This window comes from Aythya marila (assembly GCF_965140915.1).
Source record: "Aythya marila genome assembly, chromosome: 30".
In the NCBI taxonomy this organism is placed as follows: Eukaryota; Metazoa; Chordata; class Aves; order Anseriformes; family Anatidae; genus Aythya; species Aythya marila.
The window spans coordinates 1,447,593-1,471,634 of record NC_139071.1 but is presented as its reverse complement, the minus strand read 5'-3'; the positions used below and the strand labels follow the sequence as shown (position 1 = coordinate 1,471,634).

The following is a 24,042-nucleotide window of genomic DNA, read 5'->3' as shown; positions in this document are numbered from 1 at the left end:
CCCTGCCAGGCCACGCCCTTCTCATCCAAGCCACGCCCTCTCCGCCCAACCACACCCGTGCCCAGCCAGGGCGCGCCCCTCTCCGGAAAGCCACGCCCACTTCTCCAGGCCACGCCCACGCCCTGCAAGGCCTCGCCCCTCTCTTCCAAGCCACGCCCATCTCCGCCAAACCACGCCAGTGCCCCACCAGGCCACGCCCCTCTCCGCCAGGCCACGCCCACGCCGTCAGGACTCACCCACGCCCCGCCAGGCCACGCCCACTCCACCAAACCACACCCACGCCCCTCTCCGCCCGGCCTCGCCCCCTCCGCCAAACCACACTCGTGCCTCGCCCACGCCCCACCAGACCACGCCCACTCATATCAGACCACGCCCCTCTTGTACTAGGCCACGCCTCCTCTCCGTCAGGCCTCGCCCCCCTTCTCGCCCCGCCTGCAGTCCCCCGTCTCGCCGCCAGGGGGCGCCCAAGAGCACTGAGCAAGAGGCCGGCGCCCATTGGCCCGGCCTCACCCAACGAGCCCCGCGGCTCCGCGCGGGGGGGGGCGGGACGAAGCCCATCCAATAGCAGCGCTCGGGCGCGGCCGCTGACCAATAAGCTTCGGCAGCGTCTCTCCCACCTCCCCCCGCCCCGCCCCTCCTTGAGCGGCGGGCGACGGACCAATGGGGAGAGGCGGAGGGCGGGATTTGGGGTGGGGGCAGCCAATGGGAGGCGGGGGGCGGGGCGCAGTGGGGAGCGTTCGAGGCCTGGCACGGACGGCGGAGCGCGGCGCAGGTGAGGGCCGGGGGGGGGGGGGGGGGGCAGGGACCGGGCCCCGTTAACGGCCCCGGAGCCCCCGAGGCGGTTTTGGGACGCGGGGGGGGCCCCGGAGCCCCCCCATAGGATCGGAGGGGCCGGGGCTGGGCAGAGCTGAACCCCCCTGGGGCCTTACCGGGGGGCCGGGGCCGCCCCCTCGCAGCCGGGCCCAGGGCGGCGGGGCCGGGACCGGGACCGGGGGCGGGGATCAGGGAACGGGAACGGGAACGGGGCTGGGATCGGGGAGTGGGATCGGGGACCAGGACCGGGATCGCGATCGGGATCAGGGCCGGGGTCGTTAACGGGGACCAGGATCGGGACCGGGAACCGGAACCGGGACCGGGGGCGGGGATCAGGGCCCGGGATTGGGACCGGGAACCGGGGAGGGGACCCGGGCCGTGGACCGGGACCGGGGGCGGGGCTGGGATCCTGGACCTGGACCGGGACCGGGGCTGGGGACTGGGACCGGGATTGGTACCGGGATCGGTACCGGTACCGGGATCCGGGACCGATCCCAGGGAACGGGAACCGGGATCGTGAACCTGGACCGGGACCGGGAGATCGTGGACGGGGACCGGGACCGTGGGCTAGGGCCGGGAACCGAAACCGTGGCCCAGACCGGGACCGGGACCACGACCACAACCATGGACCGGGACCGGAGACAGGGACCGAGCACCGGGACCGGGCCCGGGCCGCTCAGACCCAGCCCCGTGCCCAGGGGACCCCCCCCGGGGCCGCTCCTTTTGGTGTGGGGGGGGCAGCGGCGGGGCCGGGGCGGGCACCGGGTAAAGGTCGCCCGGCAGCGCCCAGCCCGGGCTGGTGGCACCGAGAGCACCGGGACCTCGGGGGGAACCCCGGAGAAAAGCACCGGGAGTGGGAAAGAGCCCCCAGACCCAACCGGGAGCCCCCTCCGAGCTCCCCACCCGGTTCCCGGGCCCGGTTTCGCTTTCACCCGTGTAAACAGGACCCGGATGGGAGCCGCCGAGCCGGAGGCCCCCCCCGGGGGGGGAACGGGGTGGCTGCTGGGGACGGCATTAGGGCCGCTAATGGGGGCCTGGCACAAAGCCGCTTTCCAGCTGCCTCCTGAGCTCCCCCCGGGGCTCGGGGCCTCTCCCGGGGCCGCCCCCGGTCTCGCAACAGCCCGCAAGGCTTGCACCAGCTGGGGGGGGGCAGCCCTACGCGCTCCCCAACCCGCCCCATAAGAGAGCACGGCGGCCACGCAGCAGCTCGGGGCTCCTCCGGCACCGGGGGGGGCTACGGAGGGCAGGGTGTGGGTTTTTTTTTTGGGGGGGAGTCTAAAATTCGCCTCTTTTCTTGCAGCCTGCACCTGTGCGAAGCGGTGAGCCTGCTCCCAGCCGGCACCATGAACGTCTTCGAGCGCAACATCAATTTCGATGCCCTCTTCAAGTTCTCCCACATGTGAGCAGCAGGCGGGCTGGGCTGGGGGCCACGCAAATCCTGTCCCGTTCCCCCCCCCTCCCCTCAAAAAAAAAAACAGCCTCACTCGTGATCTTTTCGTCCGCAGCTCGGCCTCCACCCAGGAGCACCTGAAGAGGGTCTACGCCAGCTTCGCCCTCTGCATGCTCGTGGCAGCGCTGGGGGCGTACATCAACGTGGTCACCCACCTCTTCCAGGTGAGGGGGGGGGAATAATGGGGGGAAGCCCCCCCGGGAGGGCACGGGGTGTCCCCAAGGGGTGACACCAGGCCCCCCCCGGGGTCTGTTTTGCCCTGCAGTTCAGCCTGCTGACCGGCCTGGGCTCCCTGGGGCTGATGATCTGGCTGACGGCCACCCCCCACAGCAGGGAGACGGAGCAGAAGAGGCTGGGGATGCTGGCTGGCTTCGCCTTCCTGACGGGTACGTCTGAGAAATTTAGGGGGGGACACGACAAGAGGACTGGGTGGCCCCAAAATCGCTCCGCTGCCTCTCCCTGGGGTCGGAAACCAAGGCGGGGAGAGGACAGACCCTAAATCCTAACGCCCTGCTCTGCCCTTCCAGGCATCAACCTGGGGCCCCTCCTGCAAATGTGCATCGCCATCAACCCCAGGTAGGCGCAGCCCCCCCAGAATGTCCCTAAACCCCCCCCAAAATGTCCCCAGGGCCCTGCTCACCCCCTTGGCTCTCTCCTAGCATCATCCCCACCGCCTTCCTGGGCACCGCCACCATCTTCGCCTGCTTCTCGCTCAGCGCCCTCTACGCCCGGCGCCGCAGCTTCCTCTACCTGGGAGGTGAGAGGGGCAGGGGGGGGGCATCATTTGGGGCTGGGGGGGCTCCCCAAACGGGGCCTGACTTTGCTGCCTGTTCTCGGCAGGTTTCCTGCTCTCCGGCCTCACCCTGATGCTCCTCTCCTCCCTGGTTAACGCGTTCGTGGGCTCCACCTGGCTCTTCACGGTGAGTCCGGCCTCGCACCGACCTCCCCCGAAGCCTGGAGCCATCTCCAGACCCCCCCCAGAGCCCCCCCAGGACGGGATCCCCCCCATTTAACACCTTTTTTCCCTCCCCGCCAGGCCAACCTCTACCTGGGGCTGATGCTCATGTGCGGCTTCGTGCTCTTCGACACGCAGCTCATCATCGAGAAGGCGGAGAGCGGCGACAAGGATTACATCTGGTGGGGGCCGGGGCCGGATTTGGGAGGGGAGGGGATGAGCCAGGACCCCCCCTAAACACCCCCGTTCTGTCCCCGCAGGCACTGCGTGGATCTCTTCCTCGACTTCGTCAACATCTTCCGCGAGCTCCTGATGATCCTGGGCATGAACGAGGTGGGTGCGGGGCCCCAGGCCCGTTTTGGGGGGACACTCAGGATCCCCAAGCTGATTTTAGGGGGCTGAGCGGGGTGGGGCGGCACAATGGGGACAGGGACAGCGTTCCCAGTGCTGATTGCTGCCTCTGCTCCTCTCGCAGAACAAGAAGAAGGAGAAGAAATGAAGCTGCCCCGCGTCCAGGTGGAGCTGCCCCCGCCCCGCTCCCCGTTCCCACCCCGTCCCCGTCCCTTCTCCGGTTCATTAAAGGGGTTTTGTGCTTGCTGCCGATGAAAAGCAGCCCGGAAGCTTTCGCACCTTGTGGGTTTTTTTGGTTTTTTTTTGGTTGTTTCTTTTTTGTTTCTTTTTTTTTTTCCTCTCGTTTAGCTTTCCTTTGATTACTGAACCAGCTGATTTTGCAGATCCTGCTGGAGTTTTTGGCTCCCCCCACAGCCCGGGCTGGCGGCCAGCAGCTGCTGGCTCCGCAGCCCGGGTTCCGTCAGGGTGATCCCACAGCCGGGAGCTTTCGTTTTTTTTTTGGGGGGGGGGGGGTTTCTCCCCTTCCCCAACCCTGCGGGCACCTCCCTGCCGACCCCTCGTGCATAGACCCAGGGCGTTACGCCCCAAAAGGTGGCTGCGGGCCCCTCCTTGTGCCATCGGGGGGGGGGGACAAAGGGCCACCACCACCCCCCCAGCTGCCCTACGGGGCTGAGCACCTGAAGCCAAAATCCCCCCCCCTCTGCCTGCCGGGCCGGAGGAGCCTCTCCTTCAGCACCAGTGCCAAGAACCACGATGGAAAAGAACTCAGCCTCCAGCAGGTCTGCCCCAGCGCTGACTGTAATTCCTTTTTCCCCCCCCCCCACCCTTTTCCTTTTAACCCCCCCCTCCCGTGCGCAGCCCCGCTGCCGCACGCTCGGACTGTGAAGACGACGGTGTTTGGATTCAGAGCTCTATTAAAAAAAAAAAATGAAAGAAACGGCCCCGATTTGGCTTTGTACACCCAGATAATTCCATAAAATGCTCGGGTTTCAACCCTGCAGGGCTGGGGGGGGGCACTGTGAATCCGGGGGGGGCTCAAAGTTGAGAGACGACAGCGGCTTGACAAAAATTTATATAAATAAACCAGGGGGGGCGGCTTTATTGAGTTAAAAACCCGGCAGCGGGGGCTGTACACTGCAATAGCACCATCAGAGAGAGCGTGGGGGGGGGGGACACGGGGCACTGGGACCCCCCCCCAAAGGGGGCAGCACCCCTAAATCGGGCCCTGCTTCCCCCCTCCCACTACCCCCAAATCGTGCAACGTTGCACGGGGGGGGGGGAGGCGAGGGGTGGAAGCCGTGCGAGTCCGACCCGGGATTTGGGGATGGGGGAGAACAGGATGGACCCGTGGAAGGGGTGAGGGTTGGGGGGGGGGTTTTGGGGAGGGGGGGGGGGGGGCTCAGCCCTGGCTGCCGCAGGAGGAGAGGCTGTCGTAGAGCGAATCGCTGAGCGACTCCGAGTGCTCCATCCCGGGGGGGCCGCAGCCGGCGTCCCGCGACCGCGCCTCGGTGCTGCCCTCGTCCCCCACGTCCGAGGCGCTGGGGGTGCGGCTGCTGCAGGCGCTCAGGGCGGGGGGCAGCGGCGGGGGGGCCTCCGGGGATGCCCCTCGGTGCCCGGCCGGGCTGCACGCGGGTGCCTGAGGGGTTTGGGGGGGGGAAAAAAATGAGCAAAATAACGAGCGGGGCTCACCGCGCGCCCCCCAGCACCGCGCTATTTACATCCTTACAACCACGGCCGCCCCCACCCCAATGGGACCCCAATTTCGGTGCCCCCCCCAACTCACCAGCGCAGGCCGGTGCAGCCCCTCCAGCCCCCCGGGGGGGCAGAGGAAGGGGTCGGTGTTGCCGCAGGCTTTGGCGTTGGGGAAGGTCCAATTCTTGCTCTGCTGGACGCGCCGCGGCTTCTCCGCATCGGCGTCTGCGGCGAAAAGAGACCGGGGAGGGGGGGGTCAATCCCAACAAAACCACACCCCCCCCCCAAATTTTAAGACCCTCCCTGCTGCACCGGTGAGCACTTTGCAGCATCAGGGGGGTCTCAACCAGCCACCCCGTCCCCGGGTGACCCCGCTGGGACACGCACCTTGGGGACAGCCCCGGTGGCTGTGAGCGCCGGGGGGGCCGGCGGCGCGGCAGGGGGCCCCGGTGCCGCGGTGTTTGCCGGGCACCAGCAGCTCCTCCACGCTGGGCACCTCCCGTTCCAGGGTCCGAGCCTTGCGGGGCACTTTGGTGAGGGCTGCCGGCCTCCCCGGCACCGCACCGGGCAGCGGCTCCGGGCGCCCGCGGGGTTTCGGGGTGCTCTTTGCGGGGACCCCTCCGTAATCCGGGGGTGGGAAGGTCCCGATGCCGCTGTCCAGCGTCCGCGTCAGCGAGCCGCACGCTGTGGGGATGCAAAAAGGTGTGAGGGATGAGGAGAAGCCCCCCAAAAATGCCCAAGGGATCCCCGCCGGGTGATGGCAACTCGCCTGCGAAGTGCTGCGCCGTCCCCGATTCCGACAGGCTCTCGTCCGACGGCAGCTCGTCCCGCAGCCCCACGTCGGGCACCTGAGGCGAAAAAGAGAGGGTGAACCCCCCCAAGGAGATGGGATGGATGGAGAGGTGAGGGGTGGGGGCTGAGGGGGGTGTCCCAACCTTCTCCGGGGGGTCCTGGCAGCCCCGCAGGTGGCCCACGATCCCGTTGCGGGGCGGCCGGCAGAGCCGGGGGTCTTTGGCGTCGGGGGAGACCCGCTGGAAGTCGCACAGGTCCCGCTTGTGCTCCAGGCGGCTCTCGTAGGACACGTCCTTCCCGTCCACCCTGGGGACAAGGGGGCAGCGGGAGGGACGTTGGGGACCCCCTCTCCCCAGCACCCAGCACCCCCATGCTCAGCACCCAGCCAGTTTGTCCCCAAGCCCACGGTGGCCCCAGCTCGGGCTGTGGGGCATCCCCCACTCCTCCCGTGGTGTCCCCAACCCCTGTGCCCACGCTGTCCCTGTTCCCAACCCAATTGCATCCCCAACCCCATCGCCTCCCTCTTCCTCCCTCCATGGTGTCCCCAAGTCCACAGTGTCCCCAAGCCCATGGTGTCCCCAAGCCCATGGTGTCCCCAAGCCAAAGGTTTTCCCAAAGCCCCCAGTGTCCCCAAGCCCGTTGTGTCCCCGTTCCTGACCCAATTGCATCCCCAACCCTGTCGCCCCCCTCTCCTTCCGTCCACGGTGTCCCCAAGCCCATGGTTTTTCCAAAGCCCCCAGTGTCCCCAAGCCCCCGGTGTCCCCAAACCCCCAGTGTCCCCAGCTCCCCGTTGACCTCGGGGCCACCCCTGACCTGTTGAGCAGCTGCTGCATGAAGTTCTCGGCCGTCACCTCCTGGTACATCACCTGCAGCTGCCCGGGGCTGCGCTCGGGACCGGCACCGCGTGCCCGGGGCCGTCCTTTCTCCAAAGCCAACCCGTGGAGGAAAGCCTGCTCCTCCTGCAGCGCCTTGCGCAGGTCCTCCGCCTTCTCCATCAGCTTGGAGATGTTGAGGCTCTCGGCTTCCAGCTTGCGGGCTGCCAACTTCACCTCCCTCCGCAGGGGTGCCGGAGCCCCCGACCATTCCCGACCCCGAGCGCCCTCGGCGCGGCGGCTGAGCGCCGGCAGCTTGCTGCGCCGCAGCCCGAACCAACTGGCCAAGCCCCCGGCCGGTTTGACCTTCACCTCCGCCGCCGGCGCCCGCTCCTGCCCCTGCAGCCTCAGCACGTTCTCCTCGATGCCCTTCATCACCTTCTCCTCGATGGCCGAATGCCCGGCGGCCCCCGCCGAAGACCCCGCGCCGAGGGTTTCGGGACCGGCCGGCGCTTTGCGGGGACCCCCGGTTGTTTTGGTGGCCCCCCCCGTTGTCGCCGCCGTCGCCGCCGTCACCGTCGGAGACGCTTTGGGCTCCTCGCCCCGGGAGGACCCCCCGGTTTTGCCGGCCGCCTTGGTGGGCAGCTTGGTGGGGCTGCCGTGGGGGCTGCGGGCAGCCTTGGCGGGGGGCGGAGGGGGGGCTCGCGGAGGGGTCCTGCCCCCAGGGGGGCGCCCCTTGCCCCCCGCTTTGCCGTGCTCGCCCATGGAGCCGGAGGAGTAGCAGCGCGCCAGGGGCTCCGCGCCGTGCGCCGGCTCGGGGTGCTTCAGGCTGCCCCCCAAACACCCCCGCGCCGGGGGTCGCGGCTCAGCCCCGTGACCCCTTTCAGGCCTCCCGGGCCCGGGGGGGGGCTCCCGGCCGTCAGCGCCCCTCAGCTTGCCCAGGGCAGCCAGGCGCTCCTTGAAGGGCAAGTAGCCCGGCTCGGGGGGCTTCTTCCCGGGGCGGCGGGAGGGGGCCGAGCCCCCGGCACCACGCCGGGGGCTCGGGGGGGACGCGGCTGCTCGCTCGCCACCGGCGGGGGGGCCCACGGGCAGGGACCCCAGGGGCTGCTCGGCCGCCTCGTAAGGGTGAGGGGGGGGGAAAACGGGGGGCTCGGGGGAGCCCGGCTCGGGGGGGGCGTCGGGGGACGCGCGGCGGCTGAGCACCGGCGAGGCCTCGGGGTTGGTGCTGCGGCAGGGGATTTTGGAGGCGCGGGCGAGCTGGGGGCTGAGGCGCAGCGCCCCGGGGGGGCCCGGCAGCTTCAGCGCCTTGAGCACCTTGGAAGGGGAAGGCAAAGGGGGTGCCGCCCCCCCCCCGGGCGAAGGAAGCCCCAGGCGGGGGGAAAGAGGGGCGAAGCCGCCCTCGGGGCTCTCCTCGCAGGGCGCGTAGAGCCCCAGGAACGCGGGGTGCTCGGGGCCGCCGCCACGCTGCCGGGGGGGGGCCGGGGGCTCGCCGTTGAGGCGGCAGCACCCCCCGTCCCCCCGCAGCAGCCGCTCGGCCAAGGCACTGAGCAGAGCCCCCCGCGGGGGGACGGCCTCCTCCGGCGACGAGCAGGGGCTCCCCTCGGCCCCCCGCCACCCCGAAGCTGCCCCCAGACCCCGCAGAGGGCAGGGGGTCCAGCCCGGTGCGTCGGCTCCAGCCCGGGGTTCGGGGGAGCAGGGGGAATCGGGGGGTCCCTGGGCGTGGGGGGGTCCCGGGGGGGTTCCCAGCAGAGGGTCCGTCTCCTCCAGCTTGCGCAGCACCTCCAGGATCTGCGCTTTCTTCTTGAAGAAGGGGGAGAGGGCGTCCAGGGAGGGGGTGCCAGGGCTGAGCACGGGGCTGCCCGAGGGTCCCAGCGGGGTGGCCTGTGGGGACAGGGCGCTGTCACCTCGTGGGAGTGGTGGGGGTGGGCTAGGGGGGGTGCCACGGGCTTGGGGACACCCAGGGGTGGGGGACAAGGATGGGACAGAACCAGGGGCAGGGACACCACAGATAATAGGGTTGGGGACTGGGGACATCACAGGTGGAGCAGGGGATGCTGGAGAAGGGGACACCACGGGCATGGGGACAGGGACACCGCGGGCAGCCCCCACGCCACGGCAGGGGGCTCAGGGATGGGGACGTTGGGGGCGCGCAGAGGGCTCACCACGGCCCTGGGGACACCCCAAGCCTGGAAAGGGCAATGCCACGGGCATGGAAATGGGGACAGTGCATGCAGGGGGGGGGCGGAGGCACCGGTACCCACCTCTGCCGGGGGGGCACAGCAGCCGGGGGGCAGCGAGGCGGGGGGCTGCTCGGTGGAGCCCAGCTGGGGGCTGCCCGGAGCGTCCAGGGACACCGGCACCGGGTGCAGCGGCAGCTGGAGGGGAGGCAGCACCAGGTTAAATGGCTGAAGGGGGGGCTCTGCCTCACACCCACCCCCCACAGCCCACCCCCAGCATTAACACAGCCCCCCCCCAACGGCACCTGGGGCAGGGATCCGGCCGAGAGCTGCAGCTTCTGCTGGAAGAGGTCGCTCAGCGCCTGGTTCTGGCGCTCCAGGTCGAAGACGCGCTTCTTCAGCTTGATGCACTCCTCACGCAGGTCCTGGAATGATGGGGGGGGGACACACAACGATGGCAGCGTCACCCCAGCTCCTCCGGGACCCCCCCCCCCCCCTTAGCCCTACGGACACCCCCCAGCCACCCACCTTCTGGTTGAGCAGTGCCTGCACCACGTGGTTGGCGACCTGGGGAAGAAGAAAGGATCTTGGGGGGGGGGCTGCAGAGGGCACACGCAGCCCCGTGCCCTGGCACACGCTTGTGACCCCCCCCCAGCGAGCCCCAGTGCCCCCAGTACCTCATCCAGGCAGCGCTCGTAGGTCTCCCTCTGGTTCTCGTTGGCCTGAGCCAAGGCCGAGTTCTCCGCCTGGGGACAGAGAGGGGACAATTCAGGGGACGCTGCCGAGGGGCCCGGGCGCTTGGTGACCCCCCCGGTGGCACCAAGGGAACCCTCCTCTGCCCGCTGGGGGCTGCACGGGTGGACGGGGCTGTCCCCAGCTGCTCCACCCCAGGAATGGGGGCACCATGAGAAGGTGGGAGCTGTCCCCACCGTGTCCCCAGGGCGCTGGCGCCACGGCACCGGCTGCTTGGTGACACCGGCTGCGTGGTGACACCGGCTGCGTGGTGGCACCGGCTGCGTGGTGGCACCGTCGGGGGCTGCCCGGTGGCCCCGATTCCCTTTCCCCTCCGTACCTCCAGCTCCCGCAGCCGCTGCAGGAGCTCCTGGCTGCTGCCCGTCTCGCCGCGTGCCGCGGGGCTCTCATCTCCCTGCGCCTCGGCCGCGCTCTCCGACATCGCTGCCTGCCAGGGGACGCAGCCGAGGCCGCCGTGTCCCCCCCTCCTGGGGTGCTGCCAGGCCCAGGACCCCCCCCCCTCACCTCGCTGGGGTCCGGCCAGGACAGTGCAGACGTCACCTGTGGGGGACACCGGGGATGAAATGTCGGGGGGGGGGGGGGACACACCGGGGGTCCCGGTGCTTTTGGGGAACACCGGGGTTGGCACCGGCGTCGCCGCGCACCGGGTGGCCACGGTGGGTGCGGAGCCCGGGGGGGGTTCACGGAGCCGCAGGGTGCAGAGGGGCCCCCCCCGGGGGCTGGGCAGCCCGGTTACACCGGGGTTTCCCCCCCCCCCCCCCCTTCAAGGTGGTGCCGGTGCCTCCCCGCGCTGCTCGCCCCGGGGCCGCTCCGTGCGCGCCGGAACGCGGCCGGGCCCCGGGAACCGGGAACCGGGACCCGAAAAACGGGAACCGGGACCCGAGAACCGAGCCCCGCGCACTCACAGCCCGCAGCTCCCGGCGGCTCCTCCCGGCTCCGTTCCCCGCAGCCCCGGGGCCGGTCCCGGCGGCGTTCCCGGTTGCATCCCGGCCCGGCCCGGCCGCGCTATTGTTGGGAGGCGGCGGCGCCACAGCTCCGCCTTCCCACCGCGGCCGGGGAGGAGCCGGGGTCGCCGCCGCCGCCGCCCCCGGTGCGCGGCTCCGCCAGCTCCGGCCCCGCAGCCCCCGGCGGGGAGCCCCGGGGAACCGGCCACGAACCGGGCAGCACCGCCCCAGGGTCCCCGTCCCACTCCCCGGGGCACCGAGCACCCGAGGGAACCGGGAATCCCCCCAAAAAAAGGGGGCTCGGAGCCCCCCAGCACCCCACGGTGCTGGGCACCCGGCTCCGTTTCTTGGGGTCAGGACCCTCGGCTGGGTTGTGGGATGAGGGGGGGGGTCGGGACCCCCATAACCCACGAGCCAGGCAGGGAACCGGGGCTCCCCCGGGGCTCAGCCGGGGCCTCGGTGCCGTTTGGCTGCGGGGCCGGCACCGGGATGAGCGCAGAGGGTTACAGGGAGGCTTTTGGGGTGCTGGCGGGTGAGGGGCCGTGCGCCCACCCCACAAAGGAGGGATTCAAGCAGGGGCTCGCCACCAGCCGGGAGGGGAAGGGCCGAGCTCGGGGTGCAGCTCTCGCAGCACCTCAGCCCCCCCCGGGGACCCCACGAGGCCACCCCGGACCCCGCCGTCACCATCCAGGCCGAGGCTGGGAGCAGCCGAGCCCCCCCGGTGCCACCTCCGCCACCTTTTTGGCACCACGAGGGTGGCACCGGTGCCCGAAGCGTTCCCGTGTCCCACAGCAGGGCCTGGGGGGGTTTCTCCCGAGCCCCCTCCCCACCACGAGGCGCTGCGGGACCTCGGCCCCGCGCCCCACCGCGCAGCCGCACCTCGCACGTGCCGTCCCCGTGCCGTCCCCGTGCTGTCCCCGCGTGTCCCCTCTGCACCCCAGGGCTGCACGTGGTGTCCCCCCCGGCCCCTTCTCAGCCCCCCGGCGCAGGAAGCGGCCCCGGGGCCAGCGGCTCCGGCTGCGTCACGGGGGGGAAGTGAGGCTCTGTCTGGAGGGGAAGAGCCGCCCGCAGCCCCCCCAAGGCCTCGCCACCGCAGCCGTTCCCCTCCTTGGCACGGGGACATGGAAGCGGGGACGGTGTTGGGGCAGCAGGAGGGGACAGGGACGTGGCCGCAGCAGGGCCGGGGGTGCTCGGAGCCCCGCTCGCCCTCCCCGGTCCCAGCAGGGCCCCGTTGTCACCCCGATCCGAGGGACAGTGGCCACCGGGGACGCAGCACGTGCCCAAACCGCCCGGCTGCGGGGACACCAGCACGGCGGGGAAGTGTCCCCAGCCACCCTGCTGTCCCCTAGGGTGGCCTCGGCCTGCCCCACGTCACCGCCACAAATTTGGGGACACGGGGGGACAGCCCTGAACGCCCCCAGCCCCGCCGTGCTGCAGCTGGGGTCCCTTTGGGGCAGCCGGGATGCGCTGGGGACACTGGGGACAGCTGGGAGGCGGCGGGGACAGCGAGGACACCCCGGGGACAGCCGGGATGCTCTGGGGACAAGCGGGATGTGCTGGAGGAGCAGCCTGAGGGGAGCGGGGACACGGTGGGGACACCTTGGGGACATGTTGGGGACACATTGGGGACACGGTGGGGACACAGCAGGGAGAGCCAGGATGCACTGGGGACAGCGGGGACACGGAGGGGACAGCCAGGATGGAGAGGGGACACACGGGTGGGATGGAGGACAGCGGGGGGGACACCGGGGACGGGGGGACACCGGGGACAGCCGGGATGTGGCAGGGGACAAGGGGGGGGACACCTCGGGGACACCTGGGAACAACGGGGAGGGGACGGCGGGGACACGCTGGGGACACGCTGGGGACAGCCAGGATGCACCGGGGACACACCGGGGATGGAGGAGGCAGGCACAGGGGACAGCCGGGATGCACCAGGGGACACCGGAGACACACCGGGGACGCACTGGGGGACACCGGGCACGCCACCGGGGCGGCCAGGACGCTGCGGGGACATCTCGGGGGGGCCTCCTCCTCCTCCTCCTCCTCCTCCTCCTCCTCCTCTTCCTCCTCCTCCTCCTCCCGGTGCCCGGTAGCCCCGGGGACTGCGCTCAGAGCCCTGCCCGGCGGCGGCTCCCCCGTTCCCGGTTCCCCCCGAGCTGCGGCCCAACTTCCCCGGGGACCCTCCGGTAACGGCGGCGGCGGCTCCGTTCCACTCCCCCCCTTCCCTTCCCTTCCTCCTCCTCCTCCTCCTCCTCTTCCTCCTGCCCCCCCCCCCAAAAAAACCCTCCCGCGGACTCACCGGGGGGTTACGGAGGGGCGGCGGCGGCACGGGCCGGCATGGCCGGGACCGGGCTCGGGACGGGGCCCGGGGCTGGGACCGGCGGTGATGTCATGGCTGCACCGGGCCGGCCCCGCCCTGCGCCCCCGCCGCCGCCAATCCCAGCCCGGGGGCGGGGGGGGGGGGGTTTGGGGGGGGTCCCGGGGCCGCCGCCGCATCCCCCGGTCACGATCGGGGTCGCCCCGAGCACGTCCCGGTGCGCCCCCCTCCCACCCACCCGCACCCTTCCCCGACGCCCCCCGGGGTTGGCACCGGGCACGGTACCGGGGCTTTGGAAGGACCCTGGGGGGGTCGCCCACCCCCGTACCCACCCCCCCCCGGTATAACGGGAGCCCCCCGTGGGCACCGGCTTGCCCCCCCCCCCCCCCCCCCCCTCACAGCACGACCCGGGGACGCTTTCGGGGTCCAGGTCCAAGATCTTTATTGAGGGGGGGGGCACTTGCAGGGGGGAGCCACCCCCCCGCCCCTACAGGGACAGGGGGGGAAATGGGGACAGCCCAGCACCACCCCCGCTGCCCCCACACAGCTCCGTGTCCCCCCCTTCCCCAAAAAATCCCCCCCCAGGACCCCTCCGGATTCCTCCTGGCCACGGGTGGGTCCTCGCCCCCCACCCCACCACCACCCTACATGGGGGGGGGGGGGTCCGCAGCCTCTTTCTGTTCCTCCAGAGGTGCTACTGGTGTTACTGGTGCTACTGGTGGTACTGGGGGGGGCTCTGTGCCTCAGGGAAGCCCCTCGCTCGCTCCCAGTTCAGCTCCCAGCCGCCAGCTCCGGGTTCCCGTTGGCGGCCGCCGTCTCCTCGGGGGGCCCCGGGCGCAGGAGGTTCTGGCCAGGAGAGAAAAAGAAAAGAGTGGGATGGGTGCAGGGGGGGTTTGGGGGGGTTATAGGGGTTGGGGGGCTCGGCCCCGTGTCGCTCCCACACGAATTGGTTGTTCCATGGGGTGGGGAACGCCAACAGACCGGGAGGTTTTTCCTCTGGGCTCCTGCTTGAAACCAGCGGCTACGGCAAACCGGTGGCCTTCATTCAGGGCCTGGGGGGGGGATCCCCATCCCTAAACCCGGCTGTGGGGCCATCAGCCAAAGGGGGGGACAGCAGACGGGATGGGGCAGCTGAGGGAAACCCCAAAAGCCCCCCACGGTGAGCACCCAAGGGATAAAACCACCCCGCTGAGAGCAGGGTGAAGGGAACGAAAATCCAAGCCTTTTGCACAGAAGGCAACTGCTGCCCTCCAAATCCCAAAATGGGGAGAAAAAAGCCCCAAATCCCATCCCCAGCCTGCAGCTGAGACGTCCCTACCCCATCACATCCCACGGTGCCACCCAGGGGGAGCTCCCCAGGGCTGGACGCTGGTCCCCAACCCGGAGCCGTGGGGACACAGCAGCCACCCACGGGCACGCAGGGACCGTGGTGGCACCGCCCGGGCTCGGGCACAGCTTTGGGGACAAAATTTTGCCCGCAGCAGGGGCCGTGCTGGGGCTGGAGCCCCCCCTAAGGGCGCTGCTCCATCCGTACCTGCGCAGGAGGCTCGGGGAAGCCGTGGGCAGAGCCCCCTCGGTCGGCTCCTCCGGGAGGGGACGGCTCCTCCAGGGCCAGGATGTCCACGGGGGCCTCGGCCACGTCTCTGAGGGACTGGTCGAGGGCCACGGAGGGATCGAAGAGCAGAGGGGACGGGGGACACTGCATGCCGTCCCCCACCACGTCCAGGTCCTAGGAGAGAGGACAGGGAGAGCGGCCCCGTCAACGGAGGAGCCCCCGCAGCCCTCCCGGCAGCCCCTCGCCTTCGTCCCCCTCCCCAAAACTCAGCAGAACTCAGCAAAATTTTGCTTCCCCCGATATTTTTTGGGGTTTCCAGCTCCTCTCTGCCACCCACACCCTCCTGCGGGAGGCAGGGGGCCCTACAAGGCTCTTTTTAGAGGCAGGGGGGGCTTCAGGGGGTGTCCGACACCAAGGTGGGATGCCCACGACTCCGGGTGGAACTTCCCAAAGCTGCCACGATGCACGAGCAGAGGATGTGGGGCTCTCCAGGGGCATCCCAGCTCTGGGGGAAAGGCCTCGGGGCAGCCCCACAGCAGGCAGCCCCACAGCAGCACACAGGGGGCACCCGCACCCACGGGGCTGCCTCCAAGAGAGGGCAAATACATCCTGAAAGGGACGGGGCAGGGTTTTTGGGATCCTGCCCGCACCACCCGAAATCCTACAGAGTTAAAAAGCCCTCTGGGGGGACAGGCTGGGGGGAGAAGAGCCGCTCTGTTTCTCCTTTCTGCCCTGGAAAAAAAATCTCTCCCACAAAGGCCGCGTTGACGCCGCTGCACTTTGGCTCTGCCTCGCGACCGCTCGGCCCCACAGGAAGGAGCCTGGAGCAGCTCCAACGCCGCCGACCTCGGTGCTGCCAGGTCCAGCTCGGCCCCACGGCAGCCCCCGGCCCCCGAGCGAGCCCTCGCTGTCAGCAGTTGTCAGATTTCTGCTCTCTGATGGAAGCTCTCGAGGTCTCGGGGACACCCGAATAGAAAACCAAAAGCCCCCGACGTCCGCGGGATTTTTTTTGCTCAAGCAAATTTCAAAGGATTTGAAGCACGGAGGCTTAACGCCCAGGCAGGACACGGGAATAATCTGGGGATTAAAACCCTCCTGGGAGAGGAAGGCGGGCAGAAATCTGCTTTTTTTTTTTATATATATATAAAAAAGCTGAATGTTGATTTAAATAAGAGCAGGGCCCTTCGAAAGGAGCAGCCACAAGCTGTGCTGTTTCTAACCCTGCTGAAGGAAGCATCTCCCAAACCCTTTGGGTTCCTGCTCGTTTTTTCAAGGGGCTGTTTGTTCTTCTCCGAGCCAGCAAAGAGTAAAAACCATTCTGTTATCGGCGCTGGGGAGGCAGCGGTGGCTTTCTGCGCCCCCCAGCTCAGCCTGGCTTCACAGATGTGCTGAAAGCAGCAGATTTTGGGCAACTTTTCCTGCAGGACCCTTTTTTTTTTTTTTTTTGGCCACCGCTCCCACTTACGTCGCTGAACTCCAGGGGCAAACTCTCCGTGGGCTGGAGCTCGGCAGCGCTCAGGTACAGGTCCGTGGGGGCCGCTTCCAGCTCCTCGGGGACAGAGAGCACCTGCTCGGGGACGTAGAGCTGCGGGGGCAGGCGGAGGTGGAGAGGGCAGCAGGGCTCCTCGGAGAGGCTGACGGGAACGGGTTTGTTGCACGGCACCTCCTCCGAGCCTTGACACGGCTTGAACAGGGTCTGGTTAGTGTCCTGACAGATGTCTGGCAAGATGCGGTCAAGGGAAACCTGCGCCTTGCAGCGGGAGATCTAGAGGAGGACTACGAGGCTTGCCGGGCTCCCCACGCATCCTCCCGCCCTCCAGATTAAGGTGAAAAACCCTACAATTGTAGGTTTTTTCAGCCCAGGCTCCGGAGCTGCGCCCTGAGCCACGGTGCTCACGTGATGGAAAACGGGGACAACAGCTACAGCCCCCCGGGGGGGCTGGAAGGCTTAGCTGGATCCCGTAAAGCACTCACAGATCCTCAGCTGGAAGATATTACACACGCCCGGGCTCACTTTGATTTGCAGCCGTCCATTTCGGAGGCGTCTGCACCGCTTTCCAGGTCCAGCAGGCAGCGGGGACGGCAGCGCGCACAATGCTGCTTCCACCGCCAGGAGTTGGGTTCTGGTTATTTCCAGCTTCCCGCTGCATTTTCCTTCCCAGTGGAAAACCTGTTCCTGCCAGAGGTGTAAATGGGATTTCCTGCCTTTAATCACAACCAGAGGGCTTCGCTCCGATCGCATTTGCGCTCGGCAGAGCGATCCCCCAGCAGCAGCAGGAGCCCGAATCCCGTCCTCGTCCAGCAGCAGATGCACGCGGCGGCGTTCCCCACACCCCTGGGGTTGTGTCCCGGGGTCTCTCCACCCTGTGACAACCCCCGCTGGGTGCCACAGCAGGTCTCGAGCGTGAAGCAAGGCTCTCAGGATGGATTTCTCACCAACAAACCCACCCAAACACCCGGCAGGCTGATGTCCTCAACGTCTGACAAGCTCCCTGCACACAACGCGGGGTGGGAGAGGAAAAACAAACCTCCAAACCCACACGTGGTGGCCAGAGGCGCTGAGTTTAACCCCGTCCCCTGAGCTGACGAGGTTTCCTTCGGATTTGTCCTCTCCCCCCTCACCTCCGTGCCCTGAGGAACCATCCACGGGCTCTCAAAGCCTCCTGGCAGAGCCCCTAATTAGTGCTGGCCCTAACGGTGCGGAGCTCAGCCCCAAGAAGCCAGACCGAGCAGGCACTCGGGGGTGAGGAAAGCGTCTCTGCAGGAGCGGCAGGGCGGGGATGCCAGATTTTAATCTCTCCCGATGACTCCAGCCCAAGCGCTCGCTCTCCTGGTAGCCAAAAAGCAGCGGCTGCCAAGACGACGAAAGCCCCAGCTCCACCTGGAGCCCGAGAGCCCAGCTGCTGAGCTCCCCGTAAGGCCCCGTGGCAAACAATCGAGCTCCTGGAAAACCAAACAAAGCCCCAGAGCCTCCCCACAAGGCGCAAAACGCGGCAGGCTGCAGACGTTAGCGGCTCGCCGGGGCTACCCGAAGCAAAGATCTTGTTTGTGGCAGCCAAAGTGAGCTGAGGGCTCAGCCACGAGGAAAAAAAAAAACCTTTTTTCCACTCCCTGCCCCTGCTCCCAGCCAGCTGCAAACAGCAACTGGCTCGAAGCGTTTTGTAGGTATTTATCCTGCCTTTATTTTCAAGTGTACGGCCGCTGGAGAGAAACAATGGCAGCTTCCTGCTCCCCGCGCAGAGCTGGAGGAAGATCTGCCAGCTCCAGTAAGAAAACAAACCCAGAGCTCATCCTCCCCTGCCTGCCAGCTCTGCTCCGGGATCCGGGGCTGCTCCTGACTCACAGCAGCTGCGAGCACGGCCCCGAGCTGCTCCTGGCCGGATCCGCCCTGTCCCAATGCCACACGAGGGGCACAACCGGCCCGGGGAGCCCCAGCCAGGCCGAAATTTACCCCTTTCTTCAATTCCTGCCCCAAAGCAGCGCTGCAGAGCTCAGATATCCCTTCCTACACCCACCTCCTGCACCGGGAGCTCGGCAGACCCCGCTCCGACGGCTGTTGGCACCCGCAGCCAAGGCAGGAGCAGGGATTTAGGGAGCACGGATTTGTTTTCGTCCTCCCTTACCACAGCTGGCAGCCAGCTCGGGCTCCACGAGGTCCCCTTGTCACTTCCAAGTGACCTGGCCGCACCCCGGGGATGCTCTGGCTCGGCCAGCGGACCACAGGAAGAAAATTCCTTTGGGCTCCTGTTTGAAACCAACGGCTACGGCAAACCGACGGCCTTGATTCAGGGCCAAAAAGGGAAAAAAAAAGGAAAAAAAGAGGATCAAACCCCTGGAAGTTGGGCCTGAGATGAAAGGATACGAGTAAGGCAGTGCCTGGTCATCGGCAGGGACGGGTTGGAGCATCGGACGTCATCCACAAAGGCCAGGCACCGCTGGCTGGAGCGGGTGGTGTGCGCCTGCAAGGCCAGGAGAACAGCTCAGAGCTCTGTGAGCTTTCCAGAAACCCCCCCCCGGCCACACAACACCCGGATTCTGCTTTCAACACGCGCCAAGATTAAAGTCTCCTGCACTACAGCGCATCCTCGCCCTCGTTATCTCCTTCCCATTCATGCTTTTGTTGGGACAGGGCTGAGATAACACAGAAAGTCTGGGCTCCCATCGAAAGAGCCTCACCTCATCAGTTTGTCGCAGAGAATGGGTTTTCTCCGACTTGTCTCCTAACTTTCAGGAGCCAGTTAAGGGAAGGCTTTAAGTTTTGGTTGAAACAGCTCCAAATTTAGTTTTGTGTACACTGCAAGGGCCCGAATTCGAGTCCCCACAGGTCTGGGAGGAGTCTGCGTGTCACCACCACGCCCAGGAACGTTTTCCACGTGAAAGTCAGAGCTCCCCCTTTCAAAAGGGAAAATCCTGCACCCCCACACCACCATTTCTGTGGTTTTGCTGCCTGTTTAACCCCCCCCCCGCGAACCCACGTTTCAGCCCACCTGGGGATGCTGGAGGGCGTCATCCAGGACCGACTCTTCCCTCCGAGCGCCTCACGAAGGGGCAGAGGGGACCAGGAGGAGAGACGCAGCCCTCCAGGGGGATGCCAAAACCCCCAAGCAGGCCCTGAGCTGGCGACGTACCTGCTGGGCAGCGCCGTCGGTCGCCAGCATCCTGCGCTCCTTCAGCTGCCGGTGCAGCAGGGCCTCGACGCCGTAGCGCTGCCGGTAGCGCCGCAGGCACTTGAGGCGCTTCAGGTTCTCGCGTTCCTTGGCCATGAGCCCCTCGGGGCCCGTCAGGAGGCTGCTGCCTGTGAGAAATGAAGAAGGGATCAGTGAAAACAGCACGCACCCACCTGCCACGCTGTTCCCATTTCGTTTTTTTTGGGTTTCCGAGAGTCAAAATCAGCCCTGGGGAGCTCCGGCAGCTGGCTGGTGACAGGGGTTGACACAGGGAGCTCATCTTGGGGTTCCACCAGAGGATGACAAAGCAAACTCCATCCCAAAACTTATCCCGATTGCCCCGTGCCCGCAAGGAGTTCTCAGGCTGGTTATTTTTAACCCTCTTTTAAAAATAATTTGGCCGAAGTCGAGTGTGATTTCTAGAGGCAGAATATCAATTTTTTTTTTTCAAATTTCAGCTCGCTCCCGTGCAAGTTCTGGAAGCTTCCCGTAAGCCCTCCCAGCTGTAATTACAGGGCAGCGGTCAGGATCTGCAGCTCTGCTTTGCTAAAACGAGTCCTCCCAAATTGTTATGTACCAAACTTCCAGTTATTTTTACTTTCCGAGACGAGCTATTATAAGAGCACGCTGGGGAAGCGTTCCTTGCTCTGTAACCTCTCAGCCCGTTCTGTAACCTGGGCCTGCCTCTGCCCAGCCACCAGCTCCGGCCTCCAACAGCATTTTTAGGGAGAAATCCAAGCCAGGCAGCAGTGATTTTGTAAAAAAAAAAAGCTGCATCCGTGCTAAGGACGACGTCATTACAGCAGCACTGGTGCAGCTACCGAAACAAACCTCTGCCCATGCAGACAGGAGCCTGCAGATGAATAAATTTGTGTGTTGTTTGTAAGACCAAAAACAGGAAATCCCCTACAAAAAAAGCACTTTTGTCTCCGAATTAACTTTGTAGTCTCATTTCCTGGCAAGAGAGCAAACTTTGAAGAGCAAAGAAATCCGGCAACCCCTCTAACCCGAACGATACCGATCTGCAGGCGCGGGGCCAGCCACAGAAACACCCTGGCTACCCCTTTTTTTTTTTAAAGAAAAACACGTTTTAAATGTAGATTTCTGTGTGTTTTAGAGAAGACGGTGCCCTCGGACGGAAGGATACGCACCAGAGGCTGCCTGCACCGGTACTTGCCTATGGCTTCGTGCTCGCCCTTGCGGCTGTGCAGGAATCGCCGCTTCTTCTCCTTCAGGAGGTGCTGGAGCCGCTTGAACTGGTCGATGTAGAGGGACTGCAGGCGGATCAGCTTCTCTCGCATGATCAGCGCCACCTCCTCGGCCGTGTACACGCCGGCGTGCCTGGAAAACACCCACAGAAGCAGGGGATGGTTTGGGGAGGGCCCTCGGGGCCGTTCCCCTCGCTGGGTGACGCAGGCGTTGGCAGAAATGCTGCTGGAGAGGGGCCGAGACAGACAGAGCAGGGGGTGAGAAGCAGAAATATCAATTTTTAGTCCTAATTTTAATTAAGGGAGCACCCTGAAAGTGCAGCTCGCGTGGCTGGCTCCAGGCTGAAGGAGGATCAGCACCAAAGGCTTCCCAGAACCACCAGGCAAAGCCCTGGCAAGCGTTCACACCCAAAAACTCACCCCGGAACCGAGTCCCAGCGCAGCATCGTTAATAAAATCACCTCGTTAAGGGCTGCTTCCCGCTATCACCCCGAGCTAAGGCTCTGTGTCACCCGCAGGAGCCACCCACTCACTTCAAGGGATCCTCCTGGTCGCTATCGATGCTGTCAGCCTCGCTGTCCGGGTCCCCTCGCCACGTCTGCTCCACGGTGATAGGATCCTGCTCGCCGTCGCTCCAGCTGTCCTCATCTGAGGAACGAGGGGCACTGAGAGAAGGGGCACGGCCCCACAGCCCCCCAGGAGGTGAATTTGCTCTGTTTCGTGCCAAAAGGAGGCTTTTCCTCCCCAGCAGGGACGTGGAATGAGAAGAAATGCATCAACTGGGGGCTGTTTTGCCTGCACCCACCCGGCTAGGGGCCACGGTGGTGCCCAGCGAGCGACCCCACAAGTCAGGGAGCTCAGCACCGGGGTCTGCCAGGCAGCAAGCAGCGCAGAGGGAAGCTAGCTAGGGTTTCTGCAAGGAAACCTGCAGGATTTGGGGTTTGTGGCGTGATTTGCCTGCAGTCAGCAGCACCAAGACGCAGCAGGGGCTGCAGAACGCGGTCCTGTACCCGCGGATCTTTCCCTCGCTGGCTTTACCAAGCCCTACCCTCACTTCTCCACGGCAAGGAGAGCACCGGGTCGTGGTTTTTGCTTTTTTTTCTGTGCTTACCCAGGATGCGGCTGGCCTCGCTGCGGCTGCTCTCTGCGGCCCGGGAGCCCAGCTCGCTCTTGGCGTAAGAACTGAGCTGGCAGAGCAGCGTCTCGCTCGCGGGCCCCGGGTTGGATTTCTTCATCTGAGCCTGGAGCGCCAGCGTGTTCCGACGGGCGTGCTCGGCGCAGAAGGACACGCTGCAGGGATAAATCACCCGCTCGTCACCCCTCCAGCCAGCAAAACGAACAAGCGAGACACTGAGAAACGTTCAGCCTGCCCCCCACCTCTCACCAGAAGGAATAAAACCGCCCGCCCCTGGCTGCAGGTAGGGCAGGGAAATGCCAGAGAGCCCCAGGTGGCTCGCAGACCGCACAGCGCCGCTCCGACACCGCCCCGAGCTGCGGAGCTGGCAGCCACGCGGCGCAGGAGCAGAGAGAGAAAAGAGCTTTTTACTTCAAGCCACTGAGGCGAGCTCTTCTGCTTCCAAACGTCCACACTGGACTTTTCAGGCTGGCCAAAGCCGACGGAGATTTTTTTTTATCGCAGAGGGGCCGAGGGCAGAATCAAGACTAGCACTGTTCTTGGTAAGCTCCGAGGATGAGACGCGGGTTGAGATGCACCCAGGAGCAAAACTGAACCCCCTCCCCGCCGTGCTGGCTGGATGTGCTGATGTTTGAGCTCCTTCCAGCCACAGCAAGTCCAAATCAAACACAACCAGAGCACACACGCTGAGGATGAGCCGTAAAAACAGACTCCAACTCAAATTTGCTGGGCTGAAGCCAGGAGCACGTGGGTGCAAGGCCAGCTCTGACAAAGGTGCAGCCACCTCGTGATGGCAGAGGGCAGACGGGGAGCAGAAAGGCTCCACGCCAAGTCCCCAGTGCTTGTGGGGGCTTCTCCTAGCTCAGAAGCGCTTCAAAAACTTGCCTGAGGTTGACTTCAGCGCAGCAGCTGAAGGAAAAGGCCCCGCAACACCTTTCTAGATGTGAAAATCCTTCCCCTGCCCGTTTTAATTCGCTCTGATGGGGGAGCAGAGAACCGGCGGGACTCACCCATCCTTCTTCTCCGGTTTGGGGGCAGCGTTGGGGCAGCGTTTCCCGTTCTTGGCCGAGACGTAGCTGCACTGCTTGAAAGGGGCGCTCCTGTCCTCCAGGATGTGCTTGATGCAGAACTCCTGGCCCTCCAGGCGCGGCTGCGAGCACTGCCGGTGGCTGAAGGCGCATGCCAGAGGCTCCTGGGGCCGCGGCACCGGCGTCAGGCGGCCTCGGCTCGAGGGCAAGACGTGGATGCGGATTCTGTTCATGCCAACAGCTGGAAAAAAAGCAGGGCAAAGGAATTAGGAGGAAGGAAATGAACCACGCGGCCACGGCTCACACCTGCCAGGGCAACCCAGTGCAAATCCTCGTCCTGCTGGGACACAGGGGGGGGATGAAGAAGATCCTAAAGTGAAGGGTCCCTTGGGGGGGGGAAGAGGGGTCCCTGAGGAAGGAAATGGGGGTCGCCGGTGGGAAAACAGGGGTCCCTGGTGGGTGAAATGGGTCCCTAGGGAAAAGATGGGGGAAGCCAGGGAAAAAGGGGGGCCCCCAGGGGGAAGAAACGGGTTCCAGGGGGAGATAAACGGGGGTCCCAGGAGGATGGGGGGGACACGGGGGTGTCCCGGGGGTGGAGGGGAACCCCCCTTAAACAACCCTAGGGCCTCCTGCTGACCCCCAGCACCCCCTGGACCCCTCCAGACCCTCTTAAACCCCCCTTAAACCCCCCTAGGACCCCCTGCACCCCCCCAGCACCTCTCGACCCCCCCCCAGGACCCCCTACTCCCCCCTAGACCCCCTTACACCCCCCTAGGACCCCCTGGACACCCCCCCAGACCCTTTTAAACCCCCACTAAACCCCCCTTAAAACCCCCTAGGACCCCCCCCATAGACCCCAACCCCCCCCCCGCAGGGTCCTAGCGCCCCCCCCCCTCCCCGCACGTGCTCCGCCGCCCTCCTCCCGCGCCGGCCTTCGCGCATGCGCCCTGGCGCCGCCGCCCGGCCGGCCCCGGCCGCCGCCATTTTGTCCGCGGGCGGCGAGCGTGAGGGGCGCTCCCTCCCCCAGCGCATCCCGGCGCCGGAGGCGGAGCAGGAGAGCGGCGGAGGAACGCGAGGATCCCGGGGGAGCCTCCCGGGGAGCTCGGCGGGGCCGTTAGGGAAGGGCCCCGCCGGTCCTAAGCGGGCGGGCGCCGCCGCCGCCATCTTACCTCGCTGCCGCCGCGGCCTCCCCGCCGCCTGCCCGCGCAGCCCGCCCCCTTCACCTCAGCCGCCCCTCCTCATTGGCCCGCCCTGCCGCCGGCCCGCGGCGCGGGATTGGCTGAGCTCGATGTCACTCAGCGAAGCCACGCCCTTGGGAGGGTGGGCACGTGAGGGGCAGCCGCCACGTGGCCGCGCCTGCACGTGGCTGGGGTTGGGGGAGAGCCCCCCG

The 24,042-nt window shown here is 66.7% G+C and overlaps 3 protein-coding genes across 3 annotated transcripts; 1 reads left to right on the top strand and 2 right to left on the bottom strand.

Moving 5' to 3' along the window:
* Positions 1–713: 713 nt before the first annotated feature.
* TMBIM6 (transmembrane BAX inhibitor motif containing 6) lies at positions 714–3,838 on the top strand. The gene is made up of 10 exons (XM_082781435.1): positions 714–772; positions 2,114–2,212; positions 2,319–2,427; positions 2,529–2,649; positions 2,791–2,839; positions 2,923–3,020; positions 3,104–3,183; positions 3,300–3,400; positions 3,479–3,551; positions 3,694–3,838. Exons 2-10 carry the CDS (start codon positions 2,157–2,159, stop codon positions 3,715–3,717), a joined length of 711 nt encoding a protein of 236 aa, XP_082637561.1. The 5' UTR covers positions 714–772; positions 2,114–2,156; the 3' UTR covers positions 3,718–3,838.
* Positions 3,839–4,658: 820 nt separating this feature from the next.
* Positions 4,659–13,120, bottom strand: NCKAP5L (NCK associated protein 5 like). Its single transcript, XM_082781474.1, has 12 exons — positions 13,042–13,120; positions 10,115–10,335; positions 9,720–9,788; positions 9,571–9,609; positions 9,348–9,467; positions 9,127–9,240; positions 6,867–8,746; positions 6,197–6,359; positions 6,031–6,109; positions 5,649–5,945; positions 5,353–5,486; positions 4,659–5,205 (listed from the first exon to the last, which is right to left on the bottom strand). Exons 2-12 carry the CDS (start codon positions 10,214–10,216, stop codon positions 4,969–4,971), a joined length of 3,234 nt encoding a protein of 1,077 aa, XP_082637600.1. The 5' UTR covers positions 10,217–10,335; positions 13,042–13,120; the 3' UTR covers positions 4,659–4,968.
* A 380-nt stretch (positions 13,121–13,500) lies between these two features.
* KANSL2 (KAT8 regulatory NSL complex subunit 2) lies at positions 13,501–23,868 on the bottom strand. Its single transcript, XM_082781460.1, has 10 exons — positions 23,822–23,868; positions 22,635–22,893; positions 21,601–21,779; positions 21,023–21,137; positions 20,455–20,622; positions 19,243–19,405; positions 18,477–18,573; positions 16,080–16,333; positions 14,594–14,788; positions 13,501–13,905 (listed from the first exon to the last, which is right to left on the bottom strand). Exons 2-10 carry the CDS (start codon positions 22,883–22,885, stop codon positions 13,831–13,833), a joined length of 1,497 nt encoding a protein of 498 aa, XP_082637586.1. The 5' UTR covers positions 22,886–22,893; positions 23,822–23,868; the 3' UTR covers positions 13,501–13,830.
* Between the last annotated feature and the right edge of the window lie 174 nt (positions 23,869–24,042).